Source organism: Teleopsis dalmanni, chromosome 2, assembly GCF_002237135.1.
Source record: "Teleopsis dalmanni isolate 2A chromosome 2, ASM223713v2, whole genome shotgun sequence".
Classification (NCBI taxonomy): Eukaryota; Metazoa; Arthropoda; class Insecta; order Diptera; family Diopsidae; genus Teleopsis; species Teleopsis dalmanni.
The window spans coordinates 100,643,522-100,658,644 of record NC_051847.1 but is presented as its reverse complement, the minus strand read 5'-3'; the positions used below and the strand labels follow the sequence as shown (position 1 = coordinate 100,658,644).

The 15,123-nt window shown below is 29.6% G+C and overlaps 1 protein-coding gene across 1 annotated transcript in view; it reads left to right on the top strand.

Annotated features, from left to right (window-relative positions):
- LOC119675191 (GATA zinc finger domain-containing protein 14) overlaps positions 1–15,123 on the top strand; it is a gene marked incomplete at its 3' end in the record, with an annotated part of 52,208 nt that overhangs the window by 21,258 nt on the left and 15,827 nt on the right. The window contains 3 exon segments of the mRNA XM_038086381.1: positions 385–550; positions 6,936–7,133; positions 14,495–14,937. Coding sequence (XP_037942309.1) covers positions 385–550; positions 6,936–7,133; positions 14,495–14,937 — 807 coding nt within the window.

The window sequence follows — 15,123 nt, the reverse complement described above, 5'->3', positions numbered from 1 at the left end:
GATATTGCAATTATATCGAGTCTTTTCCATAAGAAGGAGAAAGTAGAAAGTGTCAATACTGTCAATGCTGGTATAAGTATAGACAATCTTATTATTGTTTTTAACTTCTATAAATATCTCTTTATCTAATCAATATTGGATGCATTTTCAAGATCAAAAAGCATTCGGAAAAACCATCTTAACTTATACATCTTCTCACATATTATATACTGCGTACCAGTTAAACTAATGTAGGTACTCTTAGATCTCGTTTTCTGATAATCGAAGCTTCTTGCATATCATTTAGCTTGATCGCACACTGAATAACTTTTAAAATATAAATTTACATATAATTATTATGATTTTGTGTCTTATTATTAAACTGTTGAATATTTTTAAATACAGGTCACGGCGGTGTTAATCAGCTGGGTGGAGTGTTCGTAAATGGGCGACCTCTTCCTGATGTTGTTCGGCAGCGAATTGTAGAGTTGGCTCACAACGGTGTTCGTCCGTGTGATATATCTCGTCAGTTGCGTGTGAGTCATGGTTGTGTATCGAAAATATTGTCAAGGTGAGTGATAAAATTATATATTTGGTAATAACTTATGTTTTTCTATGTTTTAAAAGTTCCTCTATAAGATATTTTAATAATGCGTACAGATATTTTTACAATACATTATTTTTATGAAAATATGGCGTGAAAAAAATTAAAAGGGGCTTTATTTGTAGTAAAACTAGCTATTGACATTTACATGTGTTGGTATTGTTAAAATCGCTCATATTCTTTAAATTAATTATATAGTTTTCATTGAAACGTTTCAATTAATGAACGGTTTCTGGTGATGATTTCTTACACATGAGTGGATGTGCCTTTTTCATAACAGCTTTTTGACTTCATAATGTTTGATATACAAGTAGCATTTTAAAGGATTCAAAAGATTAAAATTAGTGGGACCACATATTGACAATTACATCGGTAATGTCAACCACATGTCGAATTTACTAGATTTATCACGCTGCATCTTTTGACTTTTCAGACAATGGCAATTATTAATAAAACAAAGGATTTTGTGTACTTAGAAGTCTTGTGTCGACATCCTTAAGGAAATATCGGAATACAATATTGTACATTAATTCGACGCGCTTTTTAATCATACATGTCGCTATATAGAATCACAGGGAGACCTTTTTAAAGGAAACGAATAGGTTTTACCTATTAAAACTTTTTTTTTTGTTATAATTAATCATTATCAGTTATCACTTTTCCATTGGATCCCCATATTACCCAATTTCTGTGAAGATTTTTATCTCCGAAAAAATTGCCAGTATAGCTGTAGGAGTTTGTGTTATGTTTCTTGTGGTTTATCTTTACTTGCTTTCACTAATATTTTAATCATAAGTTTTTATTGCAGAGTTTTTTCGTTAAGATATGAGCCTAATATCGTTAGCAAAACTTATTATTTTATTTTTTAAAAAAATAGATTATAGCTTATATTCTAATATTGGCCTTACTTGAATTAAGTTTGAATTATTATTATGCAGTTATTCTTGTCAATTTCGTGATTTATGGTGATTGGGGACTGAATAATTTTTTATTTATCTCAACTAAATTTTTAATGCTTTGTATAATTAATCAAATGGTAGACCATAATGGCAATTTTAATATCTTTATTAGAAAAAAGTGCTGTTGAAATTATTATGAAATTTAAGGTACTTGCATAAACTCTAAAATAAATGTTATAATTTAACATAATGTTGAACCTAGTCCACAATGACAAATTGCTAAATTTCCAACGGAATCAATTAAAAAACAATTAAATTGTCAAGTGCGTTTGCGTTTGAAAACATTTTGCAGGCTGTTAGATTCTACCATACGCTTGCAGGCGTTGTTATGGATGCAAATGGATGCTACCTGAGGCAGTAGTGGGACGTGAATTAATTGTCGGCAAACGTATTACTTCGTATCTTTTTTGTACAACAAATGCTCGTAAATGTAAATAAATCGAATAAATTTCACTTGCACATTTGACTGTACAGAACAAAATAAAATGTAGAATTGCGATAAAGTGTATATCTTGTATTCAGAAAGGCAAATGGGAAAACTACAAAAAATATATAGATTCTATTTGGCTCAATTCATTTAAACAAATGTACTTACATAAATATACGAGCATAAATGTACGACATACAAAAACTTAAGATTTATATGTTTATATTAATACCATATGCAAATAAAGATTATAAACTAACAGGAAGATCTATCAAAGACTAGAATAATTGCAATAATTTTTAAACAATTAAACAATTTTTTTAACAATATGACGGCTTCAAAATGGTGATAATTAATCTGTCAGCTGACACTATCTGTTTATTAAGTAATGTTTAGTAAATGTAAAAAGAGCCAACGGCGATTCATTGGCAAGCGTTTTGAAAAACACTCGGCATCGGTTGAAAATATGTTGCCTACGTCTTTTGAAATCAAGGAAATCGGAAATCGTAATAGATTATTTGTTTAACTAACTCGGTTAAATTCAGTTATTATTATTAAGTCCGGAGATTATTAAGTAGCGAGTAACTAAATTACAGGTTTCACAGTAAATAATATTGGGGATTCTTCCAATAAACCCATATTTAAATACAAATAATATTTCTAAAGACCACTGATGATAGCTATTTGGCAATACCCGAAACGAAACAGTTATATGAAAATTTGCCAAATAATTTAATTACTTACAAAATAAAATACTTATCGTATTTAATTACTATTTACTCTGCCTCTCAGAGGCAAAAAAAAACTAATTAAATCCAGCAAAAATTTAAAGTAAATGATAAAATCTCTATAATTCGTAATACTTCAGACAAATAATTATATGTGCATCACATTTTTTCAAATTTTTAAAAAGTTAAATTATTTTACATTTTTTCTGGGTATATGGTTATATTTATAATATGGTGTAATATATAAAAAAAGACAAAAAAGTACCAAATTTAAATCAAATTTATAATAAAAACACTTACTTAAAGATTACTTTATAATAATTATACGTGCATTTTTTTATTTTGGTCTGTTAATTTAATATATGTTGATGTGATTGAACTTTTTTTTAATATTAATAGCTAATACTTTTTTTTTTGTTATTTAAAACTAAATTGAGGCGATTTGACATAGAATTGACTAATGAATGTAAAATAGACACGCCAATTAATTTTAACCCACCCACATCCTATTGCCGATTTAAGGTGTCGTGCCGTATCAAATTATGCTTAATTTTTAAAATCATGATTCTTATCATTCTTTATCTTATCATTTTTTAAAATCATGATTTCCACTTCAATACAGGAGTTTTTCTATTACCAAAAAATTAATTTGTTGTCTGTGCATTGTCAATTGATGCATTATCCTGTTAGTAGATCCCATCATCGCCATATAAAAAACCAGGAAATTCCACTAACTCAGTATCCGGATGCTCTACATATATGCTGGGATTCATTCGGGTAGATATAAACCATATAGAAGTTTTTCCTTTTTAGCAGAAGCCCTCCCATATCATAACAGTTCTACCACTTAAACCTCACTTGTTGCAGGATACCTGATTCTGACGTAAATCACGTCAATATTTTTTGTGATTGTACATTGATAATTGGTACCATTGACTTAAGTTTAAGGAAGTGATTTTCATGAATAATTTGAAACATTATACGCCTTGTTTTTTGAAGTCCCCCATGAGCTCTTATTTCTTCGCTGTTCATCCAATTTTCCACTGCCAGACACCATATTCGGCGCTTGCACCGATAATTGATTTTGATCTTCGGGCCACTGCGTGGAGCTGTATTATATTCCGCCGGGCTTTTCAGAAACCTGGAAACACAGTTCCTATGCCGGTTGAGTCTAGTCGCTACTTCGGCGAACTTAAAGCCGTATTCATGCATTCTCCTGATTATTCCCTGTTCGTGATCGGACAAACTAGTGCCACGCGTCATTATAGCCTAACAAGAGTAAATATTATATTACAATTTAGCACAATTTTTATAAATAGTACACTTACAGTAGAGGTGCAAACAAATTTCTACAAATAAATCTTTCTCCGCGACACAATATTCAAAGAAGTTCAACTAGAAGTATAATGACAGAATTTTTGTTGCGTAGCAAACACAAGATTCCATGTAATAATTTTGCATTTTCCAAAATTCAAAAAAGGATATAAAATATTAAAAAATACAAATACAATAATGCACATATAATTATTTGAAAGACTGTATGTCACAAATTAACACAGACATTTTTACTCTAAAAAAGCATCGTTTTAAAGACAATACGAAACTGTATTAATGCTTAACGGATGAAGCAAAACTGCCGTGGTAATTCCCGTGAAAATCAGTTTTTCAAATTAAACAAAAATAAAAATAGTGATTCATTAAAAATAAATAATACAACAAGCGTTTGCTCTGATAAAATCAGCTATTGCATACTGTATTAGAAGCATCAGTTGGAAGGGTAATGCATCTTTCAAGTGCTTGCATAATAGAACTATTTGAGCTTTTAGATGGTTCCCGATCCAATGATCCCATTGCTACAAATATCTTTAATTTAGCTGAAGAATTTTTATATACAACTTGTGTAAACCCGTAAAAATCGACTTTGGAGGTACAAATTCTTTAAAGGTTTCATCTTTGTAAGCTGATTGACTTGCTCTTACAATTCTTTTGTAACCATGTTCTCGAATGTTGTTGTTTTCACCAACTACCATCGCCAAAAGCAAATTTTTGGGTGCGTGAAATAAGCGTTCCTTTGTATGACAAGTCTATATCATGAAGTAACACATTTTGAAAATAGAATGTTGTTTGAACAGCCATGGGAAAATGTTATGGACCGTTATTTAAATGATTGTTTATCTAAATTGAAAATTACATCGGCATATAAGATTTCAAAAAGGAGACAACAATTTCATTTGACTTTTTTGACATTTTTTTACATAAACGAGCCTCAGAACCATTAATGTATATTTTATTACTTTTCATATGTTTGATAAGTACCGCTGATCTTTGCAGACGTCGTACCCATCAATTTTAGAAACAATATAGGTAGTTGAAAGTTAGTTTTTCACACCCACTTTGTGGTTTTCTGATAGATCCAATACTCTAAGTCGTCCATCAGTATTTTAAAATCAATTGTTAAAATCTGTTCCTTTAAATGGAGTGAAATTGCAAACGGCTGGTAATCACATTACTTCATGGGCTATGGAATGGACAATCAAGTTGAACAAAAATAAATTAACACATATAGTGTATTTTCTAAAAAACACTTCTTATAATACGATTTAGATCGATGCATCATAAATCCCACATGTTAAATTACACTGGATAGCTTATACTCGTATTAAGAAAAAATGGAAGAATGTCAAATGGAATTTCAGCAAAGTGCTGAAGTCTCTCAATTGACAACAAGCTTGTGTCGAAACCAATATTGAAGCCAGCCTGAACCTATGAGATTCAATTATAGGGATGTGCTATAAAGCAAGGTTTTGTAAATGATCCATACGAAATAGTGATATCTACTATGATCTTAGAATGTAAAATTGCCATTGATACAATGAAGAGAATTGAAAGCTCATGTTAATACTGTAATTTACTTCGGGCGAACACACTGAGCCTGTTTACATTATAATGAACGTGAGATGAACTTGACGACAACATGAACTGTCAGTTCAGTTTACACTATCATGAACTCTCATGAGTGTGAAAATGCTTGTGTGTAGTAGTGCAGAGCACAGAAATTGAGAGTATTCAGCATTAAAAGGTAAACATAAACATAACATTACATTTGTATGAGTGTCAAATTAAAGAAACGCAGCAAATTTCATTGCGTGAAAGTCATGAACTTACATTACACTCTCTTCCCTCTCTCATTAATAAACAAACGGTTTTCAAGTTCATGTTCATGATAGTGTAAATAGACCATTTGAGTTGAAAGGGTTATGTATCAACATTTATCAGTGATCATAATTCGCTGTGATCCGGGTGTTGCTATTTAGCGACATACCTACGGCTTGGGCACTTGACCTTTTATGTGGGTCATATGCGCATGACTATGACAAATTTCAGGTTGTAAATGACAGTTAGAGGTTTGGTACAATAAAACCTATATTTTGTGGTTCATGAAGGAATGAGGGGTATGGGTCATCATGTTATAGGTATTAATGATGTGCAATTTGTATATATATTTCCTATAGAAATATAATATTATTATTTATTATAATTTATTATTAATATTATTATTTATTAATTACTTTTAATTATAATATGTAATATTTATTGTTAATTATCTATTATATAATTTATGTTTATTCGTAAGTATTGTATTGTTATAGTAACCCATTGGTATTGGCAATGTAAGTTAGTAATAACAGTGTGGACCGAGTAATAATATAGGTTAGATGCCATAATTAGAACCTCCTTTTAATTTTAATTTCATTTATAAATTTAACTTTTATTTATTTATTATATTTTACTGTTTTTATATATTAATATTAATATTATAGTAGTTTTGAAATTGGTGTTGGTTGTAATATTGGCCTTGGACAGCGATGGATCCCATGTTTCTGTGATGCCTTTGTTATGATTAGCGCTGTTTTTAGCTACTTGTATTATATAACTATATTGGTATGGGATAAGTCTATTGGCCTTAGATAGCTGTGGTTCCCGTTGTTCAAAGATACCAATGGTTTTAAACCACTGTTGTTATTAGTGGAAAACAAGAAGCTAAAATATTAGATTCTAGACGTTAAAGTCTTTTTTGGTAATTTATGATCTGTGAAACTTAATACTAAAATATGAAACTTATTGTGATGTATATTCAAAAGAATAAGTAATTTGTTATTATAATTTGTTATTATACTATGACAATATGATGGTCCTCATATTAACAAATATAAAAATCTGTACTTAATTTTATATAGATATTATGAAACCGGAAGCTTTAAGGCCGGCGTTATAGGCGGTTCAAAGCCAAAAGTGGCTACTCCACCAGTTGTTGACGCAATTGCCAATTATAAACGCGAAAATCCTACTATGTTTGCATGGGAAATACGAGATAGATTGCTAGCAGAAGGAATTTGTACGCAGGACAATGTTCCAAGCGTTTCTTCCATTAACAGGTAAGAAAAATTTAATGTTCAATATCGATTAATATCAACTAAGATTTGGTTAAGCAATACTAAAATTCTACAAAGCGATGAAATATTTTTATTTTTAAGCGATATAAAAATTTTTTTATTAACTGATTTTAGTGGACTTACTATATAGTTGTTTGAATATTAACCAATATTCATCAACAGTGGTCTTTGAAAGTATTTGGTGGTTTAATAGTACATTTACACTTAATTTGCGTTATTCAAAAATTCTAGTTTTGTGTATTTTTTCTTATTTATTCGATAACAACGAATTCACTTGCTGTACTAAATTTAGTATAACTATTTTAAACTGTTGATATTTGTATTTGTTTTAACATGACTATTGTAATGGGAAAATATTTTTATACTTTTTTAAAAGCGATTTGTTTAAAAATTTTTACTTCATATCTAATTCTACAGTAGCTTTTAGCTATATGTATTATATTTATATGTATATAGTATTTTAAATTTAATGAACTTAATTAAATAATTTTGGAGCACTTTGTAATCAAATGCCCGCTGAACTAATACAGACGAAATAGGTATACAGTTTTACTTCGACTTTAGTCATGGTGGCATTCAGAAAACGTTCGATGACAGTTAAATACGCATTTAATGTCCTCAAATGATATGATTGTTACTTATAGGAAACGTAATGCACAGCGAATTGATTTTGAATGATGGCACGTGCTGCACATGGCCACACGGATGCAAAACCAAACTGCCGCACACACTTACCACATATTACATTCCGAACAACATTGCCGTTGGTATTGGCTTACAATGAACTTACAATGAACTTACAATGAACTGGAATGCTCAGACGAACAAGTGTTATTTTTTACGTTTTTGTCAAATAATAATGATTGTACACAACTTAACTTTTAAGTTCACCCTAACGATGTTGTGGCGCGAAGTCCATAGATTAGCATTTGGGAGGAACGCCATGTACTCGTATAATAATATTTTGAGTGCTGTGCTTAAACAGCATCCTTGCAACAGCATCCTTGTATGATTTATTGCAGTCATTTTCTCTTAATTTTTGGATACTTTTGCTAGTACTGCATTTGAAAATTACATTTGTAGCAACTTTTCACTCTACAGAGGAAGGAAGAGCATTGTGCGGTCGTGTGTCAAACACTGGCTACAATTATATTCGCCATAATAACGAAAATAGTTTCAGTAGCATATACTTCCCATCTGAAAATAAAAATTATGTTAGCTAGTTAACTAAGTTGCCGCATTTATTATTTTCTTATTTTAGGAAACGGAAGTGAACAGTATGACGTTAACCAATGTAAGAAAAAAGTCACTTTTTCCGGGTTTTTAGTGTGTGTTTAAATGGTGCCATATTTTAATATTTGATTCTTTATAAATTTACCATAATAATAAACGTTAAACTAGTAAGTGATATTAAATTAAGTCATGCTACAGTACTTCACTTAACCAAGATAGGATATCCTGGTTAAAAATCGTCAAAGCACTGGTATTTCATATCACCTAATAAAGTAACCAAGAAATTCGCGAAATAGTATAAAAGTAGCAGGTCAGAAGAACAGCGATTGAAATATCAGAGTGTATTAACCTATTAGACTATAGTCAATAGTCTAAAGTCATTAGCTTATTACAAAGTCGAAAGTCAATACATTTATTAACTACTTGCTAGCTTTTAAAAATCGCTTATGTGTACAATAAGAAAAACATGCTCTAACCACATACTATTTAAATTGACCTGTCATTTTGTTAGAAAAGTTTTACTTGATGTGATGAAGAAGATATGAAAACCAATGTGTTGTATGATTTGAATATTTTAACCTGAGATTTAGTTAAAATCAGATTAAATCAACCAAATTATTTTTCTGAGTGTACCATAGGTGCTTACAATTTGTTGGTATCAAGAATATTGTTATGTTACTATAACCAAACTTGAGACTGTTGTTAACTATACCTTATTACCGTATCATAGTAAATACATATAACATAACTTGAGCAAGAAATTTGCCAACATGATTTATTGTTATATGTGTGTAAGAAGTAGTCTTATCAAATAATCGGGTACTTTTATACAATTGGCTAACTGAATTGTTTTACTTTTGTGTACAACATTTTTGAGAAGAAATTTTAAAAATTATAGATATTATAGATGTTTTATATGCAAACCAAATTTCAAGAAATATGAAGACATGGCAACTCTGGCTTTTACATTATTGTATTGTATTATTTTTAATAGAGCTCAATTGGTGCCTTGCGATCATTTTTTGTAAAAAAATTATTTATCTATCATGTACAGTTTTTTACAAATGATCAGAAAGTGATGAATACCCTTCCTTTTTTATATCATAGCTAATACTATATTAACTCGTCGATATTGGCTAGTCCAATTTCTTAACATGGTTATATAACAACAACTAAGCTATCATATATAATAATAAGATTGAGTGTAATACTGGTTTAGTTATTAAGCTGGGATACCACTTACAAATTTTCTTGTTAAATCCCGATTAATCAATCCTATTTTTAGATTTTAAATGAAATAGAAGAATGACACCCTTTATTTTATTTTTTAAATTCTGAATTAAGCAATTACTACAGTTAAAGCCACAGTTTAAGCCATTTTACTGAAAAGTGTTAACCGTTTTATTCAAAAGACTAGGTTTAGCAAATCGAACGCAACAATTATTAGGCAAGTTATGAGTTTAATGAAAATGGAATAATTTTCTGAACTTTTTTTGAAACCAAAATCGCAAAAGTTTCCAAAAAAGTTTACTTTTTTATTTTTGAAATTAAACGTAATTCACAAATTTTGGTTATTAAATCGATGATTATTTATTATCAAAAACATTTATTTTCATGCTCTAATGTGTTATGATATTTTAGTGATTTGTAAATATGTCACGGTCTGTAAAATCGAAAAAAAAACTTTGGAATCATTTTTCTAATTCAGATAGAGTTTTAGAGTTATAGGTAACTGATAATTCCAACTATAGGTAATAGCTGTCGGAATGTTTTGGAATCATTTAAAAAAGTTGTCTCCAGGAAGATCAAAGCTAGTTATTTCATTTGAAATTCAAAATTTATTTTATTATTTTTAAGTTTGTATATACAATGTGTTATATGATGTAGATAAAAACTTAAAAAATATTTAAAGCTTTTAATTGAAAGTGTAAAGAAACTGCAAGTAATTGACTTGAATGGTTATTGATTTTTAATAAATATAAAAATATATGTACATACGAATCACATCATTGGTTGTAGGGATGTTGAGGTTCTTATAGAGTTTCCATCGGTATCTTAACTAAAGATAATGTTTAGCATTTTTTATGTTATGTTGATTTTTAAGATACGTACTGAGCTCTATGGCTCAATTTCATAAGTCCAAATCTGTGTGATGATAGAGCAATATAAGAGGATTTTGTTGACAAAATTAATTTTTGTTTTAGAATTCATAATGCAGTTAAATTGTTAACACTTCAGCTTTTGTTGTATTTTTGTCTACTCAATATGCTTGGTTTTTCAAATCATCTGTCTATTCTCTGTGAGAGTGAGTTAGTCAATTTCACTTGAGGCAAATTGCTTGATAAAGGGTATATGTTTTGGTGATTGAGATTATTTTAGTACTGAGTAAAATTAGCTGTATATGCAAGATACATCAATTTATATACTTTAGCTATGCAGTATTATTGATTCTAAAATGTGACATGTATTTTTTTAGTAATGCTTGAATTAGTGATCTGGAACAATATTACGATAGACCATAAAAAGTGAATTCTTCAATACTAAAAGTTTGACGAACATTTTGATAATTTAGCATATATGACTAATTTGAGTATATCAGGTCACTATATCAGGCATTGTGCAATACCCAAGTGTCCAATCCATAGACGAAAATACTAAATATACTTGGCACTCCTATAAAGATATGTAAAGATGCCAAATAAATGTTATCCGTGTTATTCATATTGTCCAAGTTTGATAAACTCTGATCTCAAAAAATAAGAACTTAATATAATGAATATAGTCAACAAGCTTAAGTGGAAAAATCGAGAACCTTAGGGTAAAGATATAAAAAAAATATTTAACATATTAACATATATTAATATTCTACACACAGTAGTAGTAATAGACGCATTATGAGACTCCAAGATTATTTCTTAATGCAAAAGCTTCTAATTCTTTGGCCACACATGAAATATCAAATGCGGAATAAAACACAAAACAATCATATGCACTAATCCAATTTACGGAAAGCCAGAACCAAGTTGTAATTGTGGACAAAGTCATTATGCAAGTTTCCCATCGGCAAGGGTTCTATAATATTTATCACAATACTATTAGTATTAGTATGTTATTAGCCACCCCCAGATTGTTCTAAGTTACTGGATGCACTAGCAATCTCGAACAAGAATTTAAAACACGTCCATGATAAAAACTCTTAGAGTTAGGACATGGAATTTAACTGAGCTCTTAAAACACCAATAAGAACTCGAAATATTTTTAAATTTAGAAAAATAAACATATTATAGTATATTTAAAAATCAAAGTCATATTAATTTTCAAAACTTTATGATGTATCTTGCAATACATCCTAGTAATGATGCGAGAGAAGAAACTGCAATAATCATATAAAAGAAGCGGAACATTACGAAAAATATAGCATTCGTACTAATATTTTCCCTACCATGACTTTTACCTAGGTCATGTTATGTAATCAACATGCATAAGCACAAATTAATGGGTAAAGAGTTTGATATCAACCACACCTATTGGGGTTCGCGATTATCAACAAAATAACGTCACAATTTCTTTAATAACTGTAGAGATTAATCAACTAAAAGACAAAAAGGCTCCCACTTTTGACTTAATAACAAAATCTTGAATACATTAACTTATATTTTTAACTCATATGCCAGACTGGAATGTATTTAAACATTTTTATGGTTCAGGAATCATAATCACTTTTTTAATTCTCTATGAACTTGGAATATATTTAAATCAGATTGATTGAATTATATCAGTACACGTAAACTTTGCAAACAAAAAAATTAATTATAAACCTATAACAATATTACACAAAGAAGTCATATATAGTGTAAAACAGTGGTATTACCTCCGATGTTAAATTGTACTGGAAGAAGCACATCAAAATTAAAAGATAAGAACCGAACTTTAAATTATTAAAAGTCAACGATTAATCCGCTAAAAACTACATAACCTCATTGCTAACTAACATAAACAGGAAATACACCAATATATTCATATGACGAATGGTCACGGCAATCTTGAGCTCCTTCGAGCCGTCACCAAAAGACGCGTTGTACAGACAGTTATATCAGTGTTGCCAACTTTGTACTTTTACTACTTATTTTGTACTTTTTGAATGTGCCTAAAATTAAAATGAAATATATATATGCCTATTAACAATTTGACACCAAATATTAACAGCAGAAAAAAAACTCGTAGAAGTTATAACTCTAGAGTTTTATAATAATAGTTAACAATATCTATCTATATAGATAGGGATATAGGATCTATATGCTTGGCTGTGTTGTTTTCTAGCGTTTTTTCTCCAAAATATATTAAAATTGTATTAATTAGCTTCTAATTAACGCAAATTTTGATTTATATGACTGAGCAATACTGTTTTGACTAATATAATGGAGCACAAAAAGCCTCGTCACCGGGACTAAATTCAAATCAAAATTTCTCTTTCTCGCATTCTCTATTTTTTTGGTTTACATTGAAAACAACGGTTCCAAATTTGATGTGGCCATGACTTTCTATTTAACATGGTCTTTTATGTTTGTAAATAAATTCAAAAAATATATACATATATTGCCCGCATACTTTGTACCACATTAGGCATTTAAGTAATTTTGTTGGCTGTAATATTTGCATCTACTATTACTCGGATTAATACAAATTTGATAAAGAAGTTAAAAATATTTCTTGTTTTTTCCACTTTATATTGATAAATTTCTTAAAATAATAAATTGGTCTTCGTCATGGTTCTTACTTTGATTTTTTTATATCTATGCTCCTCGAACTACGGACTACGAATAGTTTATGTGTATAAAATATGCTTTGTAATTGTTTAATAGATACTTGGCATCAAAGATGTATGTGGCCAATTTGCATCCTATTTCTATAATATATAATATAGAGAGCTAAGATACCCTACAATCTCGAAACAAAGTTGTGATCACTCTTTATTCAAATGAGGTAACGGCATTTTCCTGAGCCTCATATTCCAACAACCATAAATATTAACTTGTGCACACTTCCATAAAACAGGAAAAAGTCATTTTGTGTTTCTGTTAACAAAAATCTCAATACCAATGCAAATAAAAACGAACACTTTCTGAAAGCTCTCTGTAGTCCTTTTAGTTAGCAATGGCATATGGAATACTATTAATGAAAGTGATTGTCTCTTGGGATGTTAAATAAAGTGGTACTTATGGCACTCAACTTCCACTTACTTTGCACTTACATGTTTTATATCAATTGAAATGTTTGAAAGTAAGTTAACATATGTCTCAATTGAGTGTACACTAATGAACATTATCCTTTGAAAATTATATTTTGGATTTATTTAATTCCATTCCAGCTGATTTAGTCCCCCTTTAAAATACTCTATATTGGCAAAAAGTTTTAATCGCTTTATCGACCTTAACATTTCTATGCTACATATATTTATATGAATCTCATAGCGATATGAAGAGCTAAGGGCACACGTTTTCTTTCATATTATTATAAACAACCACCACTTGTTTAAACATGTATACAGATAACTGTAATCTTACTAATTCTCTATTAGACCAGGAAAACCAGATATAATATTAAGTGAGCAGCAAAAATAATAACTGTGATAATATATACTAATAAAATTCTTTTTTTATACTAAAGTCTTAATACAATTTTTTAGTTGATAAACAATATTATTGTGCATTTGTTACGCATCATGTCTCGATATTATATGATATTGAAGAGCTTAAGGAAAGGTGGAGTAGATTTTCAAGACATACTGCATTATACCATAAGTTCATTATATGATTTAATTAAAAAAGCCGATTTTGTAACAATAAACTATATAAGTCCATCTATTTATGAGAAAGTTTCTTTCAATTTATCTTTCTTATTGGGCCATGAAGTTCTAATTACTTATTATTAAAATCACTATTTCAGTATTTTTCCTAACGGAAAATTAACTTTACTGCACTTCACTTTAATAAATAATTATTTAAAATATTTTTTAAATTTACTATTACGAATTTTGTACATTTGCAAAATTAAATTTAATTGCATTGGCACATTTAAAAATAATGTTATTAATTTAATGTTATTGCTAGGATTGTACGTAATAAAGCTGCTGAGAAAGCAAAGCACGTTCATCACCAGCAAACGCAACAAACCAATGGAAATGGAGGGAATTCTAATAATAGCAGCATTAATGGTGTATCTGGTAACAATATATCGGAGAATTCGGAAAATAATGGAAGTGATGGAAATCAACAACAGCACCAAAACAACAATACTACTTCTGTTATAGCGCATGCACCGCCAACAAATGCACCAACCACTGGAACTACCACAGTTCATCTACAACAACATAATCAGAGTTTATTGAACGGATCAGCGACGCCCAACAGCGTCAATGATAATAATAATAGCAGCATAGAACATCGATCAACTGGCTACAGTATTAATGGAATTTTAGGTATACAACATCACCACGGCGCAACAGAGCTCAATGGCAGTAATGTTAAAAGAAAACATTCTGATGATCACCACGGTAAGTAAACAAGCTTATACATTACACGAAGAATACACAATTGTCAGTTTTATTAAAATTATTCCTTGAGTTTCTTGCCTCGCTTACTGTCTACAGCCAAGAATATATTGGCAAAAGAGTTGTAATAGTAAGCAAAAATAAAAAAAAAATATAGTTATTAATATTTCACAAATTTATTTTTAGTTT